A 24343-nucleotide genomic window follows, 5' to 3' on the forward strand; every position below is an offset into this window, starting at 1 on the left:
TCCTGGATGGCAATATCATCTGCCCTTTTCATGTCAGTAGCTAGCAATTTGTAAATTTTTATTAATTATTTAATTTATCAGCTTTAGATGTGAAAATATACAGTAATTTATTTCAAATTAACTCCTCGGGGCTAACTTTAAGTTGCAATGACAACATTTCGCCAGCAGGTGACACAGGTGTACCGCCAAAGCAAGTCCAAGGACACTGAAGCCACAGTCCAACCTTTCGATCGTAAGCAAAAACCTCAAACAAAGCAAAACCTAGTGGGTTTGTATTAAATAGGAATGGAAAAAGAGCACGCTGCATGAGCTGATTGCCAATCTCTGATCTGGACGAGGCAGGATGAAGCCATGCGCGGCTGGCTGGAGCGGCCGGCTGGATTGGGTGTGCTGACTCCAGGAAGTCTGGGAGTGTATCCCTTTAGTATAAATACAAGCTGGGTCAAAGCACCAAATTTAATGAAAAATGTTCTAGGGATGGTGTGAGCCACCGTGCTTTTTTTGGGGGGGAGGGGGGTGGTAGCAGAAAGTCAGGCTTGAGTGAGCTAACCCAACGCAGCTGGCGGCTTTCTCGGGGCCACACTGGAGACCACCTGGGGTGATTTGCCCCAGCCCTGCAATTAAAGTTCTGGCCACAGATCTAAAAAGAGTTCTTACTTGATCAGTTGGTTTGTCTTGTCCAACTAGGATGTGATAGTTTTTTTTTTTTTTCTTTTATATGTTATTTGTTGTGCTTTGTTGTTCTCTTAGAAGCCTGTTCTTTTCCAACAAGAGACACAAAAGGGGTCGACTAAAAAAGAAGACGAAATGGAAAGGAACTGAGGGAAGTACAGGAAGAAGAAACTAGTCAGGATATAGTGTATGAGGAAAGACTCCATTTTCAATAAATGGAAAGTGAATCAATGAAAACGCAAGGAGAGCAATAAATAAAGGTAACACCATTTTTAAAAGTTTGATTTATTGGCACAGATAAGAGAGAAGAATTCTAAATAGTGGAGTAGACCAGAATATATATATATATATACACAATCAGTGCATCAGGGTTGCTTCCTCTCGGATAAATCTATCTTGACAAAACATTAGCCTGAACAAAGCCCTTTGATCCAGTTGAATTTTATGTGAGGTGAGAGATACGGATTGGGTTTCATTATTCTCCATGTAGCTATCCAATTGGGCCATTATCATTTGTTGAAGCTGTCTTTTTCCCCCAATGTATATTGTTGGCTTCATGGTCAAAGCTTACGTTACGCAAGGAGTATGAGTTCATAAGTACATCATCGAATCTACTCCGTTTGTGAATTTTTATGCTAGTACCATGGTGTTTTCATTATTGTGCATCTGTATCGTAACTTGAAATCTGTGGCGGTGATGTGTTCAAACACTACTTTATTGCTTTTATTGTTGTTGTCTCTTTTGTTCAAGATAATTTGAGCCATCCCATATGATATTAGTTACTGTGATTTCAATTTCTGTGAAGAACTGCATTGGCATTTTGATATGAATTACATTGAAACTGGGTTGCTTTTGGTAGGATGTCCAATTTCCTATATTAATCTTGTCAATCATAATATATTTCTGTGTTTTAATACTTTCATTGTTAAAGTTTTTCTCTTCCCTGGTGAAATGTATTGCAAGATATTTCGTAGACTATTGTGAATGATATTGTTTTCTTGATTTTTTTATTTTTTTTTTAACCAGAGTATACATCATTTGTGTATATGAAGGCAACTGGCTTGTGTGTAACAGTTTTGTGTCCTGCTACTTTGATGAATATCTGTCACCAGTAGGAGGTTTAAAGTGTAGCCTTTAGGGTATTTCATATACATAAAATGTAGATGGAAGTTTCTGTCCCACTCGGTCCCTTATAAACTGTTTGGTCTATGGCTCAGGCTTCTTATTGTCTAGTTCTCCCTTATTTATTAACATATTTCTATTAATCTATGTATCTCTGTATGATCTTGGCTTACTAGTGATGCCTGGGTTTCTTGCTTGCTTGGCAGCTACATGGTGGATCCTCAACTCCACCTACTACCTTTCTCTATTCCTGTTTGGATCCCTACCTGGCTAAACCCTGCCTGTCCATTGGCCAAAATGGCTTTATTCATCAACCAATAAGAGAAACATATTCACAGCATACAGAAGAACATCCCACATCAATAAAATCATATGCAAATAAAGCTACCTTGAGTTTTTTTTACTAATTGTAACCTATTCATTTTTCTCACTTGTCTTATTGCCCTAGCTAAGAACAGATTTAAGAGAGTAGAAATATTTTTCTTGTTCCGTATTTAGTATTTTTACTTTCCGTTTAGGATGGTATTACCTGTGCCCTTCATATGTATTGCTTTTATTTTGTTGATATATCCACTTAATTCTCAGTATCTCAAGAACTATTATCCTGAAAGGGATATTGGATTTTGTCAAAATCTTTTCTGAACTTTATGGGCTAATTATCCTATAAAATCCTTGAATCTCTGTCATGAGTCTGACTTGATTATATTGCACAGTTTTGTTGTAACCTTGAATTCATATGTAAGCATATAACTGGGAATCATTAAATCTATCTTCATCAGAAGTATTGACCTATAAATTCTGATGTCGCTGGGTTTTTGATTAGTTTTAAAATAAGGATCATGCTGGGCTTTACAAAAGAAATTTAAACTTGTTCCTTCTTTTTCTGTAGGTCTAGAATGGTCTATAGAGAATCTATCTGCTACTGATTTTTGTTTTGGGTGAGGGTTTATTATTTTTAATTGTTGCTTCTATTTCACTGTATGATATAGGTTGATTTAAATTATTTAATTTATCTTGATTAAACTTTGGTAAGTCATATCTATATATCTAGATATCCATCCATTACTTACTTTTGGGTTTCTCAGTTTGGTGGGATGTAGAATTTTAAGATATTTCCGTATAATTCTTTGAATTTCCACAGCGTTTGTTGCAATGTTTCACCTTTTAACTCTAATTTTATTAAATTTGGTAATCTGTGTATTTTGACTAATTTGAGTGAAGTTTAGTCAAACCTGTTGATTTTCTCTGAAAACTCTTTGTTTTATTGCTTCTTTGTGCTGTTTTGTCTGTTCCTTTGTGTTTTATTGATTTCAGGTCTCGGTTTGATTATTTCTTTTAATCTACACTTTTAGGTGTTGCTTCTTCTTGTTTTTCTAGAGCTCTCAAATGTGTTAAAATACTTTTATTGTGAGATCTTGTCAGATTATTAATATGACCATTGCCTTTTTGGAACTGCCTTCATTGTCTCACATGGGTTTAACTATGCTCTGCTTTCATTTTAATTCTATTTTTAAAATTTTTCAATTCCTTCTCAATTTCTTTGTCGGCCCAGTTTTTAACCAGTGGTGAGTTACTCAGCTTCCATGAGTTTCTGTCATATCTATGCTTGTTGATATCTATCTTTAACTAGTGGTGGTTAGATAACAGTGTTTTATTTCTATTTTCTTACATATTTTAGGACTTTGTATGCTAACATGTGATCAATTTTCAAAAAGTTCCAGGAGCTGCTGAAATGAAACTGTGTTCTTTAAGAATGTTTGGACAGAATGTTCAGCAGCTCTCTGTTAGGTACATTTGATTCAGGGTGTTGTTTAATCCCAATATTTCTGGTTAGCTCTTGTGAAGATGAGCTGTCTATCTTTGAGAATGGGATACTGGTTACTCACAATCACTCTGTGAGCATCAACATGTGGCTTTAGCTGTAGTAATGTTTCTTTTACAAACTTGGGTATTTTTGCATTTGTTATATAAATGCTTAGAATTTTAACATCTTTTGGTAGACTTTTTCTTTAAAAATTACGTAGTATTTTCCCCAATATTTTCGATATGTTCTTGTTTGAAGTCCACATTGTGAGATATTGAAATAGCTATTCCTGTTTGTTCCATGAGTCTCTTTGAATACCCTTTTCCATATTTTTATCCTGTGTAACTATACTAGTTGGGGAGGTGTGTTTTTTGGAAACAGTAAAATTTTTCTAATCTACTTTGTTAGCCCATGCCTTTTTATTTTAGAATTGAGACTGCTATGTTGAGAGTTAGCAATGGGCAGTACTTTTTATCAATTCTTGTTATTTTGTTGTGGTGATATTGTTTTGTGGTTCTTAGTACTTTTTAAGACTTCAAGCTTAACTTTCTGGAATTGCTTATTACTTGTGTACTCTTAACTGTAAATAGCCTTCTTTTTAGATTGCATTTTTTTCTTTTAGTAATTTCTGCAGAACTGGACTGGATGACAGAAATTGAACAAATTACATAATGAGATGTTTTTCTTTCTCCTTAGATAATAACTAATAGTTTCTCTGGGTATACTAGTCTAGGCTGGCATTTATCATCTTTCAAAGCTTGTAGATCACCCATCCATGCCTTCCTGGCTTTCAGAGATGTCATTAAAATGTGAGGTGTTAGTGAATTATCATTCAACTCTTTAAAAATGAAATTAATTAGTAGATGGATGTAACTAGAAAAAAATCACACTGAGTGAAGTAACCCAAACCATAAGAGTTAAATATTGTGTGTTTTCTTTTATATGTGGATATTGGCTTTTAAACCTTCAACAGTTAGATTTAAATCCATGTAACCACAGAGGTTAGGTATTAGCTATTACTGGGTTGATTAAGTGATCTGGATGAGGGTAGAGTCTTCCACAGAAGGGAAAATAAAATATACAGCCGTGAGAGACAAAAAGAAAACTTTAATTGGAGAATTAAATAAGCAGAAGATGGAAAAGAAGGCTAAGGAGGGAATATGATGAGGAATAACTAACATTAAAGGACTTTTGAAACTATATCAAAACCTACTTCTGTAGATATTTCCAAAAATATGCACATATATGGAAGGACTCTAAATGTAGTCACCAACAACTAAGGGAGAGAATTTCCTAGCTAGATATAATACACCAACAAATAAAGCCTCTTTGCCAAAAGTAGTTTGCACCTTGCTGAGTAGTTGTCCAAATGGGAACCATAGGAACTGCCAAACACCATAAGCTACTGTCAAGGTTATGGGTTACTTTCCATAACCTGATGGTAAGGCCCTACTGGAAAAAAACAAAACAAAACAAAACAAAAAAAAAACATACATCAGAAACCATGGGGAAGCTGAGCTAGTGCCTATCTAGATGTTCCACCCCCTACCGATAAGCGTTCATGGTAACAGAGAAATAAGACATGCTATCAGAGGGAAAGGTAATCATCGACATCACTTCACTACAAACCAACAGTTACCTACATACAAGATATACTGGTTCAATAGTGTCACAAATTTTATGAGATCAACCAGCCATATTTTGATTTAAGTATAATGATATACTCTATACCCACAGATCACTGCCTCATACACCTCATATCTGAGGAGACTTGTACTGCTTTGGATAGGAATTAATACATAGGCAGACAATGAGACAATGTACAGAGAGTTAGACTTTAGAACAGTCAATCCTAAATGGCATGTTTCCATCAAGCTCTTCCTCTCAAAGCTCATAGATCTATGAGGATGAGGAGGTAGAAAAATTCTAAGTGCCAGAAGAGATCAATGTTATGTACTATGTCAACTTGACATACAAACTAAAGTTAGTTAAAAAGAGGGGATCTCAATGGAGAAAATACTTCAATACAATCCTACTGTAAGACATTTTTTTTAAACTCGTGATTAATAGGTGAGGGCCCAACTCATGGTGGGAGGTGTCGACCCTGGCCTAATGGTTGTGGATTCTATAAGAAAGTAGGCTGAGGTAGCAATGGGAAGCATGTCAGTAAGCAGCACCTCTTCATGGCCTCTGAATCAAGTTCTGCCTCCAGGTTCCTGCCCTGACTTCCTTCAATGAAAAACAGCAATATTGAAGTTTAAGCCAAATAAACCCCTTTTCTCAACCATGTGTGCTTTGGTCATGGAGTTACATCACAGCAATAGAGATCCTAACTAAGTTAGATGACTCATAAAAAGTGGGGGGAGTATCTTCAAGACAACAGGCCTGCTGCCTGTATAACTCAGAGACACACAGAAGATGTGCACATATTCAAGCCACATAGAGTCCTAGCAATGACATCTCACTGTGTACATTAACCTCACTTCAGGGCATACCCCCATGGTAAGGGGTAGTTGAACAATATAAAATGAACTTGAAAATATTTTGTTGTGCGGTTTTTGTTTCACTTTGCTTTGTTTTGGCTTTTGTTGTTGTCCTAATGATCTTATTTACTTATTTGTCTTGATTTTCATTTTTGTGATTTTTTTTCCCTTTGTTTGACTTCTCAAACTTCTATTTTTATTCTGTGGTGTGTGTGTGTGTGTGTGTGTGTGTGTGTGTGTGTGTTTGAAAGCTATTGAGAGAAATAGCATAAAGATGGGTAAGTAACCTAGTAGGAAGCATCTAGAAGGAAGTGGAGGTTGAAAAATTATGATAAAAAAAGAAAAATTATGATCAACATTTATATTGTGCGATAAAAAAAAATTTATAAAAAAAATATTTATAAAAAAAGTCACCTGGTGGGCCATAATGCTGCATACCTTTAATCCCAGTAATCAGGAGTCAGACGCAGATAGATCTCTGTGCATTTGAGGACAGCCTGGTCTACATACTGAGTTGCAGGACAGCAAATGTTATACACAGAAACATGGTCTCAAAAACAAATAGACAAAATCAAAACAAAAGGTCTATGTGCCTTTGTCTTTTCTCTTGCTGTTTAATACGCTGTTTGTTCTGGACGTACATTTAATGTTTCAGTGTTTGACTGTTAAATGCCCTTGACATTCTTTTGCTCTTTTCTAGTCCTGTCTTTGTATGCTCTTGGTACTTTGGCATTTCTTTTGTTAAATTTGGGGAAATATTTTCTATTATGTTGATAGAAATATTTTCTGTTCTTTTGATCTGGATTTCTTTATACTTGTTATTAATAGTTTGTCTTTTCATGGTATCCCAGTTTTCCTGGGTGTTTTATATATGGTGGTTGTTTTTGTTTATGTTGGTTTATTTTGACATATTCTTGAACTGAAACTACCTGTTGTCTGTTGCTTCTACCTTTTGTTTTTTGTTTTTTTTTTTTTTTTCTTTTTGGACTTGAAATTTTCTGTTCCAATTCATTCAATATGTTGACGATATTGTCCTCTGATCTTTTTGCTTGAATTTTATTTCAAGTTTTTTTTTCACTTTGGTGTTTCTTATGCAGCCTTACTTCTTTCTAATTTTCATATCTTATTACAGTACAGTACTGTACTGTATTACAGTACAGGTGCTTATTTCTGGAACAGTCATATTGCATTCATTGTTCATGTTTGCAGGTTTGTCTGTTGTATCTAGGCACCTGAAGTTGACAGCTTTGTAGTATTCATTAGTGTGGATATTTGGTATTGCCTTTCTTAGTCAGTTTTGGGTTCTTTGATTGGTTTTCTCCAATCTAACAGATTATTGATCAACAGAATGATGCTTACTTTTCAATCTTGAGGATACTCTGAGTTTCAGGCTTCAGAATCTAGTTCTACATTTGAAGTTCTGATTGGAACTCTGAGTTCAGACTCCAAGAAGCCCCATATCATTGCATTGGGGTGGGGGGGTCAGTAGACTAGCAAACATGAGCGGGGTACTGTATCTGGAGCTCTCTTAAATGTTTTGTTGGCTAACCCTATGAAGATGCAGAACTAGGAGTGCCCTGGGTGTAGCCATAAACAGTGAGGAATGTCAAAATAAGTGGAGATGATCAGGGAGGAGGGACGGTGTGACTAAGGTAAGCAGTGGTGGTAATACTGGAGAGACCAGGATTGAATGGAAAAGGAAGGGTGAAGCAGCTTACCTTGGCCCACACCAGAGAAAAAATAAAACCTGTTGTCAGTGGGGAGTCACAAAGCAATGGAAATTGGCTGTAAGGATTGACTGAACAGGTCAGCAAAAGAATATCTAGAGCAACAGTGAGTCACTGACCCACATGGTGGCAAGTCGCAAGTGCTGATGTTGGCTGAGGAGATGAGAGCAGGTCTAGGAGTGTCCTATGGACATCACATGGAGAAGAAGAAGAAGTGTACCAGTGTCCTGCATAGGTTGGTACCAAGTGGGATCACTGTGAGGTCCCTGGAAGAGAGCAGTTTTGCAGTCATCCGGGAGCCACAAAGGAATAGGGATGGGCTGGCAGAAATGACTGTAGGAGGCAGCAGAAAAAGAAGTATGAGAATGCAAATTAGTTTGCATCAGGAGTGTTGGTTGAGTCCCAATAACAGGACAATCTGAGCCCCCTGCACCCTTTCTTTCTCTAAAATAACCTCACTCCCGTTCATTAATTCCCCAAGGTATGCATCTTTTTTTTTTTTTTTTTTTTTTTTTTTTTTTCAGGATGAGATAAAAATTGCCTCAGGATTTCAGCATGTTGGTCCTTGAATAAACCAGGTATCTTTCCTACTGACTCTCCTCAGGTCTAGTTGCATTGAAGCAGGAAGCATATGAACTTTAGCCTGGAACAGTACTACCCCTTCCCTTCCTTTACATTTTAAAGTGAGAGTTACTAATTAAACTAATGACATTTGTGTCTTCAAAAACTATTAACAGGCCTGGAGGTGCATCTCAGTGATAAATTGTTTGCTAACTATGGGTGAAGACCTTGTTTCAATCTCCAGCATCACCAAAAAATAATTATTAACTGTGGTCTGAAGAAGTCATAAAAACGTGAGGACAATTCATGAGCTAATTGCAAGCTCAAAATCAAACTCCTCGTGAAACAGATGATATAGCTTAGTCAGAGAGTATCCTACTTTTGGGAACCTTGCATGCATTGGGAGGAGCTTTGATGATAGTATCACGTATGAGATTTTAAAAACTTTTCTGGGGATTTGAAAGAAAATAGACTAGGAAAATATGGGACTCTTGAGGGCAGTAGGATTTTTCCATGGAAGCATGTTCTTATTTAGTGTCATGGTAGGGTCAGGAATCTTTTTGTCTCCTAAAGGGGTTTTAAAATATTCCTCACTGAATATCCCTGTTTCCTTGGGTATTTGGGGAATTGCTGCCCTTCTAAAAATGATGAATGCTGTCTGTCTTGCAGAGCTGGCAACCACTTTTCCTGTGAGTGCAGCACCTTACTATTTCCTGAAAAGATCTCTTGGATCTTCTTTTGCTTTCCTCAATCTTTGGATAAACATATTTGGATATTCCTTGGGAATAAGTGCTCAAAGCTTGCTGATAGCAGGTTGTCTACTCCAACCTTTCTATCTTGGGTGCCAAGCTCCAGAGCTACCAAAGAAATGTCTGGCTTTGGCTGTCTTGTGGTCACTTGGATTTCTCAATGCCCGAGGAGTGATTACAGTGTCTTGGTTTAACACTATCAGCAGTCTCATGAAGATGGTTGTTCTTTGTTTCATTTGTATCACTGGGGTTGTACTGTTAGTGATTGGGAAAAGAGAAAATATATCCAGGTTTGAGAATGCTTTGGATGCTGAATTACCTGATGCCTCACAAATTGCAGAAGCTATTCTCCAAGCATCTTTTGCATATTCGGGATCATCTCTCCTGCTCGTCTTAGCAGGTAAATCCATTCTTAAGAATATCTGGTAACATGCCAAGTGTTTGTTTAGGATTTTCATGAAATGGTAACAGTAATTTTTTCCTACGCTGTAATTAAATTTAATTTTCTCTATATTACATGCTCATCATTAAACTTCCATGGGGAGGGTAAATGGAATAAATTACATGTTCTTCAGGTTCTGTTAGATTTAGAATTTTAAGATTTCAAGTGTAAATTAATATTTTCTGTATTTTCTTATTTTGTTGTATTTGATTTCAGCATTTTGAGGTAGTTTTCAAGGAATGGATTAAAGAAGAAGTACTCAAATAGGTTCATTTTCAAAAAGATGAGCCCCTTTGCATTGAAAAATTTTTCTTGATGTTATTCATTATTCGCTAAAACTAGTTTTTATATTGAAACATGACAAATATCAAGAAAATTATGTCTTATGATTCATGCCTAATGACTTCATTACCTATTTCAGCCTCTGAATATTTTTTATTAAATTTTAGTACTTAATATCTCCACTGATCCATATTGCTACTTCTTATTTTTCCCAATTATATCTTATGCTCTTAGTTCTATTCAGCAAGAACTATATCATGAGCTTTTATGCCAGATGTCTGTGCTACCCTCTAAAACATTCCAGTATAAGAAGTTTGCTAAATAGTTCATTGTTTTCTATGTTTATTCTTTTCTACTCGTCACTTAAGTATGGAATTTTAAGTATTTTAAAATGTTGGGTTCCTATTGCTTATAATTGTTTCCTTTTTATGTTGAAGCATATCTATCCTATTATGTCAAACTAAGGAATAACAATTTTAGAGCCCTTCTTTTCTAATCAATTCTTCTGGGTTTTTTGTTTGTTTGTTTTGTGTTTTGTGGAGTCTATGGTAGATTTCTGTAATTCAATCAATTGTAATTTAATAAATATTTTTCCTGTTATGTGCCATCATGTGATTAATATAAACAGCACAGATACAGCAGTGAACAAGATAAAATCATCATAACTTTAGACATCAATGTGTGCCTGTAAATTTGTTGTTGTTGTTGTTGCAACAGGGTTTCGCCTTGTAGCCCTGGCTTTCCTGAACTCACTCAGTAGACAAGGCTGGCCTTGATCTCACATGTATTACTTGTCTCTGCCTTCTGAGTACTGGGATTAAAGTGTGTGCCACCACTGCCCACCAGTCTTTTTATTTATTTTTTCCCATTACTGAGATTGAAAATCCCTGGAAGGATGCCTGCATTCTGCTTGAATATTGTGGTTTCATATTTGTTACATTCTGCATGTTCACTTTGACTTGTATACCCTATTCAAGAAACTGGCCAGAATAGCTACAATTTTTGATTTTGGTTCAAGTTTTAATGCACTTGTCAATATTTGAACATTTCAAATGGATTCTCACTTTAAAAAGTAGACTTGCATACTTTGTAATATTTGACTTTCAGAAACTTGAAATAGGTCGAGCATATATGTAACTATTCACTCTCCTATTTTCTACTAACATTCCTAAAGACTTTATTTCTTCTGATTTCTAGAATTCTGCATTTAGGGGATAATATCTACTATCACAAATACTACTGTACAGAGAGAGAGAGAGAGAGAGAGAGAGAGAGAGAGAGAGAGAGAGAGATGACTAAAGATATAGACAGTTTTCATTTGTTGCCAAATGCTGACTGTTAAGGAATTTGTCTTTTTAATCCTTATACATTTTTCTTATAAATCCACAGTTCTTAATATAAAACTGTCCTTTGTTTTTATTTATTAGAAACATCTGTTAGGATTTTATGTAATCTGTTAATGAGAAGAAGTTACATATTTACTTATGGGAATCTATTAAGAATTTGGGCTAGAGCAATGACTCAGCTGTTGAGAGTACTGGCTGCTCTTCCAGGGAACAACCCATGCTTGTTGTTTAGCATCCACATGGTGGCTGACATCTGACTGTAACTCCAGCTTCAGAAAGTCGGGTACTCTCTTCCAACCTCCACACGGTGCATGGATATCCACACAGGCGAAACACTGCCTCCACAGACATTAGATACAGATGGTGCTCAGTTATACATACAAAATGAACCACAAAACTATTTTTATTTTAATATTACATATCAATCCCTCTTTCCCTCTTTCTCTCCCTCCCTCCCTCTCCCCCACCCTCCCATGCCCTCCAACCACCCTCCATTCCCATCCCCACACACTCCACAGGGAGGGTGATGACTTCCAGGAGGGGTCATCTAAATCTGTCAAGTCATTTGGAGTAGGGTCTAGGACATCCCTCCTGCCTCTAGGTTAAGGGAGTATCCCTCCATGGGGAATAAGCTTCCAAAGACTTTTTGTGCACCAGGGATACATCCTGGTTCCACTGTCTGAGGTCCCTTAGACAGTCCAGGACTTTTAACTGAGACCCATGTTCAGGGGGTCTGAGTCAGTCCCATGCTGGATTCCCAGCTGTAAGTTTGGGGGCCCATTGGCTCCTCCTTGTTCAGGTCAGGTGTCTCTATGTGTTTCTGCAGCCTGGTCTTGTCCTCCCTCTCTGCATCTGGATTCCTATTTGACTCAATGTTTAGTTTGGGTGTTTGCTTCTGTTTCCAACAGGTACAAGATGAGGGCTCCATGATGGTGGATAAGTCAGTTTTCCATCTTATTATCAGGGAAGAGCATTTATGGTAGCATTTCCACTGTGGGTTAAATTGTTAGTTGGGGTCAGTCTTATAGGTCTCTGGACTTTTCTCTAGGTTTTAGTTATGCTGTTAATTTTCTTATGTGATTATCCTCTGTTTTCTTCATATGGGCACTTCGTACATTGAACTTCCCTTGTAGCACTGCTTTCAAGATGTCCCATAAGTTTGGGTATGTTCTGTCCTTATTCTCGTTGAATTTTAGGAAGTCCTTAATTTCTTTCTTTATTTCTTCTTTGACCCAGATATGGTAGAATTGTGCATTGTCCAGTTCCCATGAGTTTGTAGGGTGTCTGTGATTTCTGTTGTTGTTGAATTCCAGCTTGAAAGCATAGTGGTGTGATATGATACAGGGGACTATTCCAATTATTTTATATCTGTTGAGGTTTGTTATACTGCCTAGTATATGGTCGATTTTAGAGAAGGTTCCATGTGGAGCAGAGAAGAAGGTATAATCTTTTGTGTTTGGATGGAATGTTCTGTAGATGTCTGGTAAACCCAATTGAGACATAACTTCTGTTAGTTCTTTTGTTTCTTTGTTAAGTTTCTAACTGGTAGCCCTGTGTAGTGTTGAGAGTGTGGTGTTGAAGTTTCCCACTATAATTGTGTGAGGTTTTATGTGAGCTTTGAGTTTTAGTAGCATTTCTTTTACAAATGTGTGTGCCCTTGTATTTGGGGCATAGATGAGACTTTGTGCAGATGGATTTCTCCTGTGATGAATACGAAATGACCATCTTCATCTCTTTTGATTGATTTAACAAGTCTAACTTGTTAGATATTAGGATAGCCACACCTGCTTGCTTCTTGGGTCCATTTGATTGGAAGATCTTTTCCCAGCCATTTACCCTGAGGTAATGTCTATCTTTGAAGCTTAGATGTGTTTCTTGTATACAGCAGAAGGATGGATTCTGTTTTCATATCCATGCTGTTAGCCTGTGTCTTTTTATAGGTGAGTTAAGACCATTAATGTTGACGGAAAGTAAGGACCATTGGTTGTTAATGCTTGTTTGTTTTAGATTTGTTGTTGGAGGTGGTATTGTGAATATATTTTCCCTGTGATGGGAGATGTCATTCTGTAAATATGTTTCTCATACTGATTAATGAATAAAGCACTGTTGGCCAATAGGAAAGCAAGATAGGTGGGACTAGAAGACAAGGAGGATTCGAGAAAGTAGTAAGACGGAGTCAGCATGTAGAGACTGGAGAGAATAGAGGTCTGGGCCCATGTGAAAATACTTAGATTAATAGAAATGGGTTAATAATTAAGCCAGAGCTAGCCAATAAGAAACTAGTACCTGGCCAACAGAATTATATCTAATACAGAGTCTCTGTGTGTTAATTGGGGCTGGCGGGGAAAAACCTTATTCCTAACAGCCCTGCTTTACCTTTGGATTCTGGTGAAGTGGGATAATCTATTGACTATGTCTTTGTGAGCATAGTTAACTTCCTTGGGTTGGAGTTTTTCTTCTAGAATTTTCTGTAGGGCTGGATTTGTAGATATGTATTGTGAAAATCTGGCTTTGTCATTAAATATCTTGTTTTCTCAGTCTATAGTGGTTGAAAGTTTTTCTGTATAGTAGCTTGGGCCGGCATTCGTGGACTCTTAGTAATTGTAAAACATCTCTCCAGGACCTTCTGGCATTGAAAGTTTCCATGGTGAAGTCAGGTGTAATTTTGATAGGTCTGCCTTTCTGTTACCTGGCTTTTTGCTTTGCTGCTCTTAATATTCTTTCTTTATTCTGTATGTTAGGTGTTTTGATTATTATGTGCCGAGGGGTTTTTTTCTTTGGTTCAATGTATTTGGTGTTCGGTATGCTTCTTGTACTTTCATGTGCTTGTCCTTCTTCAGATTGGGGAAGTTTTCATCAATGATTTTGTTGAATATGTTTTCTGCACCTTTGAGCTGGGCTTCCTCGCCATCCTCTATGCCTATTATTCTTAGGTTTGGCCTTTTCCACATTTCCTGGATATTTTGTGTTAAGGATTTGATGGAGTTACAATTTTCTTTGGTCGATGAATCTATTTCCTCTAGTTTATCTTCAGTACCTGAGATTCTCTCTTCCATCTCTTGTATTCTGTTGGTTATACTTGTGTCTGTAGTTCCCGATCATTTGCCCAGTTTTTCTATTTCAAGCATTCCTTCAGTTTGTGTTCTTTATTGTCTCTATTTCAGTTTTCAAGTCTCGAACCATTTCCTTGATCTGTTTAATTGTTTTTTCTTGGCTTTCCGTACTTTCTTTAAGAGTTCATTTCTTCCAATATTTGTTTGTTTTTTCTTCCATTTCTTTAAGAGATTTTTCTCACATTGGCTTTGAGGGCCTCTATCATTTTTATGAAGATATTTTTTAAGTCATTCTCTTCTGCTTCATCTGCTTAGGGGTGTTCAGGTCTAGTGTAGAGTCCCTAGATTCTGGTGATGTTATGCTTGTCTTTCTATTGTTGGGTGTTTTCTTGTATTGCCGTCTTCCCATCGCTTCTTCCAGTAGGTGCAGGTGGGGTCTCTCTCTCTCATACTCCTCCAGTGGGCTTAGGTGGGTCAGAAGTTCAATGTCTATAGCTCTGGATGGTCCAAGCTCTGTAGGAGGTCTCTCCTCAGGCAGGGGCCTGGCGATGGGGGTCAAAGATCCAGCAGGCAGGCACTCAGAACGGCAATCTCTGGATAGGGGGATCTCTTTGGGAGGGGCCTGGAACTCCAGCAGAGGATAGGCTGTGGGGGTCAGAGATCAGGCAGGCGGGGATTGGGTGGATAAGTTTTTATTTAAATTTGAAACAAGCTTGTTTTACATCTCAATCCCAGTTGTCTCACCCTCCTATCCTCCCATCGCCCCCCCACCAACCCCCACCCATCCTCTTATGCTCCCCAGGGAGGGTGAGGCCTTTCATGGGGATCTTCAAAGTCTGCCATATCATTTGGAGCAGGGCCTAGGCCCTCCCCAATGTGTCTAGGCTGAGAGAGTATCCCTCTATGTGGAATGGGCTCCCAAATCCATTGGTATGCTAGGTATAAATACTGATCCACTACCAGAGGCCCCAGAGACTGCCCAGTCCTCCTAACTGACACCCACGTTCAGGGCCTCTGTGTGAGTCCTATGCTGGTTCCCCAGCTATCAGACTGGAGTCATTGAGCTTCCCCTTTTCAGTCGAGCAGTTTATGTAGATTTCCCCAGCCTGGTCTTAACCCCTTTGCTCCTCCCTCTCTGCAACTGGATTCCAGGAGTTTGGCTCAGTGTTTATCTGTGGGTGTCTGCTTCTGTCAGCTACTAGATGAAGGCTCTAGGATGGCACATAAGATGGTCATCAATCTCTTTATTGGGGAAGGGCATTTAAGGAAACCTTTCCACTATTGTTAGTTGGGGTCAGAAGTGCCAGTCCTCTCTTTAAACCTACAAGGGCTCCCTCTATTATGGTATAATATGGTATTATGGTATCTCTTTTCTTGCTCTCCTCTATTCTTTCCCTGACCCAATCTTCCTGTCCCCACATGCCCACCTCTCTTTTCCTCTTCCCCCCTTCTCTTTTCTCTAACTCCCTCTCACACCCCCCCCATGCTCCTAAATTGCTCAGATCCTGTCCCTCTCCCAACCTCAGGGGGACCATGTATGTCTCTCTCAGGGGCCTCCTGGTTTCCTAGCTTTTCTGAAGGTGTGGATTGTATGCTGGTGATTCTTTGCTCTATGTCTAAAATCCATATATGAAGGAGTACATACCATGTTTTTCTTTTTGTGACTGGGTTACCTCACTCAGGATGGTTTCTTCTAGTTCCATCCATTTGCCTATTTCAAGATTCCCTTGCTCCACAATGAGTAGTACTCCATTGTGTAAATGTGCCACATTTTCCCCATCCATCCTTCAGTTGAGGGGCATTTAGGTTGCTTCCAGGTTCTTGTTATTACAAATAATGCTGCTATGAGCATAGTTGACAGATGTCCTTGTATGAATGTGCATCTTTTGGGTATGTGCCTAAGAGTGGAATTACTGGACCTTGAGGCAGACTGATTCCCATTTTCTTGAGAAACTGCCACACTGATTTCCAAAGTGGCTCTATGAGTTTGCACTCGTACCTGCAGTGGAGGAGTGTTCCCCTTTCTCCACATCCCCTCCAGCATGAACTGTCATTGATGTTTTTCATTTTAGCCATTCTGACAGGAGTAAGATGGTATCTCAAAGTGGTTTTAAATTGCATTTCCCTGCTGGTTAAGGATGTTGAATATTTTCTTCAGGATCTTTCAACCATTTTAGACTCTTCTATTGAGAATTCTCTATCTAGTTCTATAACCCACATTTTAATTAGATTATTCTGTGTTTTAGTGACAAGCTTCTTGAGTTCTTTGTATATTTTGGAAGTCAGCCCTCTGTCAGATGTGGGATTGTTAAATATCTTTTCCCATTCTGTTGGCTGGCATTTTGTCACAGAAGCTTTTCAATTCCAGGAGGTCCCATTTATTAATTGTTTATCTCAGTGTCTGTGTTAGAGCACTTTTATACTTTCATTTCTTATTACAATTATTCTTCCTCTGATTTTTTTCTGGGTACTCTTTTCATTGTAGTTTTCCTCCATGTAGCTCTGCAATGATTACAGCGTAAAACCTTCCCTAGAAGAAGTAGTCTGCTCCATTCTCTAGAAACGTACTTTCATTTGCGAGCATTCCCTCAGAAACAGATTATTTTCATAATTAAAGTGCACCATTATTCTAGCAATGATAGAGAATAAGATGTTGATCAATATGGTAGATAAAACTGTCAACTGAAAAAATCTAGAATCCTATAGAAGGCAAGCCTTTATGACAGATTTCTGAAGACTTATATAGATTAGGTTAATCACATGGGAAGAATCAACTTAAGTGTAGACAGCATCATCCAATAGGTCAGGTTCCTAGAATGAATGAAAAGAATAAAGGCGTCTAAGCACTGGCATTCATCCTAACAAGGACCAGAAGCGTTAGCCTTTTACTGTACTTTTGGCTTAAGTATAGTGAATTGTGTGTTCTTAGTCTGTAAATCTGCCCTCAGCTGCAGCCCCTTTTCTCTTCCCTGTCTAACGAAACAGAAAGTTAGAAGATAGCTGTTCTCAACTTACCTGTTTCACTTCTGTATCCATTCAAGTACAAAAAGGTGGGGTTTATTTTGGCTGAAAATTGAAAGATGCAGTTAGCTTATCATGGAGGCATATAGGTTTTATATATTTATCATAGTTACAAGAAAAATAATAAAATCAGCATCTACATGAAAGCTGACTAGGTTCTGTACAGGAAAGTAGATTCTTAGCCACATTGTGGTGTTAGTGGTGCACACCTTTAATGCCAGCACTTAGGAGGCAGAAACAGGCAGATCTCTGTGAGTTGGAGGCCAGCCTAGTCTACAGAATGAGTTTCAGGACAGGGAACATACACAGAGAAATACTGTCTCTAAAACATAGGTAAATAAAAAACAGAAATTTGATTCTGCCAATCCAGAAAGTTACATTATAACTTTCCAACCTACTCAATTTCATTACATTAAACCAGAGTACCTTCACATTCTGTGGTCACTGCTGGTTATACATCAATTATTTTAGTCTAAGGTCTGTCATATGAAGTCGAGGAACAGAAGGAAGAGTTCTGTATCACAATGCTCCATTGGATAGAGTTCCCTGCCACACTAGACATGCATTAACATTGCCTATAACAAAATCCATGTATCCTCGTGGATTTTGAATCTTACGGTTTATGCACTGGTCTTCTAACAAATTTAATTTCTCACGTGTCAATGAAAGTATTGCCATATGACTAAGTTCTTACATTGAAATGACAGAGGTGAATCTCAAGCACCACTCTACTTTGTTTAGACTTGGGGCTGACTTTAGCCAGGCTAGGTATTTGTCTCTGAGCCAGCACTATATCCCTTTCAGCAACAGGAAGCAAATACTCAGAGAAACCTACTGTAATGGAACTACTATTAAAGCAATTTTGTTCACTCTCCACTAGGAGGACCAAAAATTCTTCTGTTTCCCTGATAGGACTAGGGATAAATATCACAAACTTACATACTATTATATTAGTACAGAATGTTAGGAAATACCAACTTTAAGGGAAAACGCATGTAGGACAAAAGCAGAATCGAAGCAAGTAAATGAAGAGGCAATGGTATTAGACTATTTTTTTTAAAAAGACACATTCAAGTTGTACAATGTTTTGTCCTTTCGTTCAAGTTGTACAATGCTTTGTCTTTTCTACTAATGATTTTTTTTAGGAGAAGTAAAAAATCCTGCTAAGACAATTCCAAAATCTTTTATTTTTGGTATGTCTACCGTGGCTGTGTTATACATATTGACTAATGCATCCTACCTGGCAGTTTTGTCACCTCAAGAAATCATCTCTTCAGGTATGTGTAAGAATAATAACACACACAAACATGAAAACACACCTATAAACATGTTCCCACGTACATACATGTGCGCGCGCGCGCACACACACACACACAGCAACGCTTGTGCATATAGACACAAGCACGCACACACACACACACACACACACACCTATGTATGCATGTGTACCTATACAGATAAGCAACTCTCTCTCTCTCTCTCTCACACACACACACACACACACACACACACACACACGAAAGAATGTGATCTTCCTAGTTACAATAGACTTTGTGTTCTCCTCTGTAGAGAAAAATAAAGTTCTAAAGGATTTGACATTATCGGAACAGATTTTCTCCCCTATGACTGTCAACCATGCCAGCTGGATAGCATTACCTTCAATTACTGCTATCTGAAGCAGTAGTGTTTCTAATTCCATGCTCATTGAGTCCAAATGCTTTGAGAATTAAAAATCTGCCTTGTCCTAAAGAATATAAAATATAGTTTTAAATCTTGAAATGTAATGGAGTGAATTCATTCAAAATCTGATAGTAATGATTGCTTTGATGAATATGCTCTTTGAGTTTTAGACAATAAATGTCCAACAGAAAACTTAAGACTTAAATTTTGCAATACACAGGAGATACTATGCATTTGACCATTTGTGTTGGAAATGTGGAGTAGTCAAACCATTAGCTCATGAAAGGGTTATGCAAAAATACTAGCCTGGGCCATGCCTTTAATCCCAGCACGTTGAATTCTAGGCCAGCCTGGTCTACGAAGTGAGTTCCAGGTTAGGGTTCAAAGCTAGACACAGAAATCTCATCTGGAAAATCCAAAACAAAACACTAGACTTACATAAATTAACTTTATTGTTACTTTATTTTAATTACACTTTATAAAGAATATTTAGGAACATGGTTTGTGTCTATTTTACAGCATATTGGAATTTCCTTATAGTCTTTATGCCAGGCATACCATTTAACAATATATTTAGCACTACTGAGGAATCTTTCCATCTTTAATTTATGTCATAAATACTTTAATGACTATTTCACTTACCTATTGGTTCTTGACAGACTTCCAGGTATTTCTAGTCATAAGTCAACTATTAATTCAGTTCACATGCTTTGAGATTGGCCATATAGCATAGGTACAGGTGAGACTTCTGTTCCCTAAGGAATTAGTCACATGGCTATACCCTGCTGCACTTTAGAAGACTACTATCATCAGACTGCCGTGCACCTTGGAGTCTCCCCTAAGTTTTACTCCAGTTCTTTATAGCAGCAAATCCCAGACTAGCATCATATGTATGATGACTGTAATCAGGTAAATATTTGTATTGGAATAAAAGAAGGAGGCTAGATGATAATGTGAGAGCTATGGACCATGATACACATTAGAACACAAGCAAAGGGGAAGAGAAATAGGATGAGAATGAGGAATGAATGAAAAAAAATATGCAAGGGAGCCCTTTAACTAGAAAAAAAGACAGCTGAGTGATTAATGAAATTTCGAGTGCTTGTCACACAAGGTCATTGGATGAGGGAACATGGTTTTGGTGTAAATGCCATAAGTTATTTCACTGTGGAGTTTCTGAGCCCTAGGAACCTTATGATTCCAAGAAAATTCTCTGCGTTGTCATGGTTCTAGAATTAGTATGGTGCAATTCTCTTACTAACTAGCTGAAAATGCTTAGAGGATTCATACATATGGTAGGCAATGTAGCAACCAAGAAAAGCACGAACCGTGAGTAGATTCATATCTGGAGAACAGTCACTTTAGATGCATTTGTCTGGTCAAAACAAACTCCAAGGACCAAGAAGAGTTATTAAGTGAGGAAAGAGACTCTAGCTCAAGGAAGTACCATCTAACTCATACTTTTACAAAAGAAATGTAATTGTTGTGAAACTGAATTTGGTATTTTGACTTTATGTTTAATTTTCAGATTCTGTTGCTGGCACATGGATGAACAAAGTCTTTCCTTCCATGCAATGGGTCATTACTTTACTGATCTCAGTTTCATTGATAAACAATACTGCTTGTGGAATACTTTCAGCATCAAGGATTTTCTACACTGCCAGCCAAGAAGGACAGCTGCCTTTCATCTTCTCTATGCTTAACAATCACCACTGTCCAGTTGCAGCTATCTCCAAGATAATAATTTTTTCTTCTATTGCAGTAATTCCTTCAAGCTTAGTGAATTTAATAAAATATTTGATGTTGTCATCCTTTGTTTTAACTGAGCTATATATGATAGCTTTACTTAAACTGAGGTATCAGGAGCCCCATCTACATAGGCCTTACAAGGTAAATCAAAACACTAGTTTTAAATTTCTCCTTGCTTTATATGAATAATATTGCTTTAGCTGTGTAGGTATTTCTAGCCATTTACAAAACCAACCTTCAGAATATCTACAACAGGCCTTCAGTTCATAGATATGGACAGTTCTGCTTCTTTTTTATTGTGTATAAGCAAAACACTATTTCTTTATATGAAGACAAATGTCATTTTGCATCTTTCCTGAACTACACCATAATTAGATGGTAGTAATAAAACTATTGGTGATGTTCAACATTATTTCCTTAGCTAAAAGCCCTATGTAATTTATATATATATACATAATTTTTCATATTTAGCATACTAATTGCTATGAGACATTAATCAATTTCATGATTTTAAATGTGTTCAATTTACTTAACATGATAGAATCACTGCTATTAGCTCATAACATTATTGCATGAAATATTTTTAAAAATAATATGGGGGATTTGAAGTAGGAGCCAGGAAAAGTACTTTAGTACTGAACCATGTGAAAAGAATCCAAGAAATATTCTCCAAAAAGCCCTATCCAAAAAGCACTCCCAAGACAAGGAAGGCCCTAGTGAACAGAACAGGGATAGAACTTACATTGTCACTTAGATGAGTACACAACTGTGAGGTAAACCATGCAAACAATCAAATGTCACCAACTTAAGCTCTTACTTTACAGTATTCTGCTGATAACAGAGTATATCATACATATGGAGGAGGAATGAAGTTACGTAGCCCAAAGAGCTGGCATTTGTTCTGTAATAACCCTTCACACAAAATAATTATAGGTCTGACACTAAGCATACTAGCAAAAGCATATTTTTAAAATAGCACTAAGCATATTTTTAAAATGTGATAAAATGTTTTATAAAGAACACATTATGGAAGGTGTTTATTCCCTTTTTTCTAACCTTGACATAAAAATAATTGAGCTTCTAAAAGTATTGCTGATTGCTTTCAGAATCCTCATACATTGGTGGCATATATTTTTGTGACCAAATACATTCCTTATCTGTATTTCTTTATTCCTTCATCTCTCTTTCTTATTTTCTTATCCTTGTATAATATAAGCATGCCCTGCTATAATATGAATCCAATGAGCTCTGATAGACATTATGACTTAATCATGTTATAAGCATAGTCAAGTTCTATCATTTTGGATAACCCTTCATTTGAAGATGAAGTTAACTAATAATCCTATGTTTCTCGTTAGTCACTATAATATACACTTAAATTTTCTTCTTGGAATTTAAATTCCCAGACTGGTCATGGGGATACAGATTCATTTGTTCTCCACTGGATTATATAAATCTTAATTGTTATAATGAGATTCTTTTATAGATTTGTACACTGCATATACTTTAAGAAATACTAACTTGGTCTATTTTCCACATTCTGCTCTTCCTAAAATAGCTTCCTTTTTAACCAGTCCCCATGTTGAAAATGTTGAATGGTGATATCTTTTATTTTAGTCAGGCATTTATTAAAAATAATACAGAGTGAGTGCCCTCTTTGCTTCAGACATTAAATACCTGTGTGGTTCATAAATATGAGAAGAAACCTTATATCACAATCTTAATAACCTCATAGTAGATTGAAAAATAAAATACAAAAATATTGTGGAGCACATTGTCCTGAAGTATAATATATTTGATTGTCATAATGATTTTAGAGGTTAATACTATGAATGACAAATGCACTAAATGTTCCAAGACATAAACCTGAATGTTGATTGTTAACTTCTTTGAAAAGGCCCTTCTTTAAATGTCCTAAATATGTAGCATAGTAAGTTGAATATCAGTGTTATTCTGTGAACAATTCTGTAAGGGATAAATGACTAAACTTAATGTGTTCCAAACCAGTTATCTGTGACTCTTACATTTTTTCATATTTTTTTATTTAATGATATTGCTTCAGGATAAATTAGCCCACACAATTTTAGAGATAGATTTTGAGTAAATATTCAGTTACAACAGTTAATCCCTATTTCCCCAAATCCAAAGTCTCAATAGCTAATATTAAAATAATCTGGCTAAGTCTGCTCATGAGGACTGTATCTTCTTAGGTATGCTGTACAGCTATGACTGTAAAAAAGAGTACTCACTGATTTTAGTGAACGAATGTCCTAGTTTTGTGGAAAAGGAGAAATTGATACAATCTATAGGACAAGTGGAGTTGTCTACAACTATTTACAATCGCTGTGTCTGAAAGCAAATATCTATATGCTGTAAAGCCAAGGATGTGACTCTAAACACATTTCAGGACACAAATGTGGCCATCTCTTTGTACTTCTAGAACAATTCATGAGTGATTTTCAGTCATATGAAATTTGAAAGTAAACCCATCACTAATTTTAATTTTCTCTTTTTCTTTTTCTTTTCTTGTTTTCTTTCTTTCTTTCTTTTTTTTCTTTTAGGTGTGGTCACCATTGATATTTGGGTCGATGTCAACTTCTTTGTTTTTAATTGTCTTACCAATGATCAAGACTCCCACAATGGAGCTTATTTACCAGGCCATATTTTTTTTAAGTGGATTTCTGTGTTACTGGCTTCATACTTATCTTAATCAACGTTATGGGTTTTTTGATAAAATCACTTGTTATTTGCAATTGCTATTTAATGTTTCCCCAACTGAAAAGAGTGATAGCATTTTTATGCAGTAGGGGAAAAGTACAATAAAAAAGGTAAAACAATATGAAAGTTTTGTGAATTAAGTGTGTTTTATATAATCATTTATTACACAAACATCCATCTCCCACCCACCTAAAAATTGTGTGACATGAAATTACTCTCTGAGCGACATAGATTTTTGTGAGTAGCAGGAAGGAAGGAGTTTAAAGGTTCCAAGCACTAAATTAAATGATATGAAAATGGTAATTTCTATGAGTTAACATCCATTGGAGTTTCACAATGTACTCCATAAGTAATAATTATTATTACTTATAAAACAAAAATTGTAATGTTTAATATATTTGAATGTTAAATATTAATTTGATCATAGCACACAGTATAGTATCACATTTACCCTGTTCTTTTATATTATTTTTATTTACTCTTTGTAAATTTCACATCATTTACCTTGACCACTCTCTTCCCAGTCCTTTAATTTCTGTTCTCCACTCTCATGCTTCTCTCTCTCTCTCTCTCTCTCTCTCTCTCTCTCTCTCTCACACACACACACACACACACACACGCAATGAAAAAAATAAAATTTAAAAGTAACAAATTCAATTTATGTTATCTATATACTCAATGGAATGTGATGAAACTATCAGTGGCCTGAGCCATAAATAGAATTTTGTCCTTCCCCTCCCACACCCCTACCAGAAGCTATCAATTGTGAAGAGTCATACCTCAGCATCTTTATCACACTTTTTAAGAGTTCTCTCCAATGGCTTTATGTTTAGGTTGTTATTTAGAGGGGGTGCAGTTGTTATGAAAGTAGGGGTTGTCACAGAAGCCTTTCATTTCCTTCTTTCCCAACTGTGCACCTGCAGTTATTGGTATC

General features: G+C 36.8%; 1 protein-coding gene across 1 annotated transcript; it reads left to right on the forward strand.

The window, feature by feature from the left end:
* The first annotated feature begins 8834 nt into the window (after positions 1-8834).
* Positions 8835-23498, forward strand: LOC127230920 (solute carrier family 7 member 13). The gene is made up of 4 exons (XM_051196232.1): positions 8835-9518; positions 18408-18539; positions 20471-20832; positions 23253-23498. The coding sequence occupies exons 1-4, from the start codon at positions 8852-8854 to the stop codon at positions 23496-23498; spliced, it is 1407 nt and encodes a 468-aa protein (XP_051052189.1). The 5' UTR covers positions 8835-8851.
* Positions 23499-24343: the final 845 nt, after the last annotated feature.

Source organism: Phodopus roborovskii, unplaced genomic scaffold (genome assembly GCF_943737965.1).
Source record: "Phodopus roborovskii unplaced genomic scaffold, PHOROB, whole genome shotgun sequence".
Classification (NCBI taxonomy): domain Eukaryota; kingdom Metazoa; phylum Chordata; class Mammalia; order Rodentia; family Cricetidae; genus Phodopus; species Phodopus roborovskii.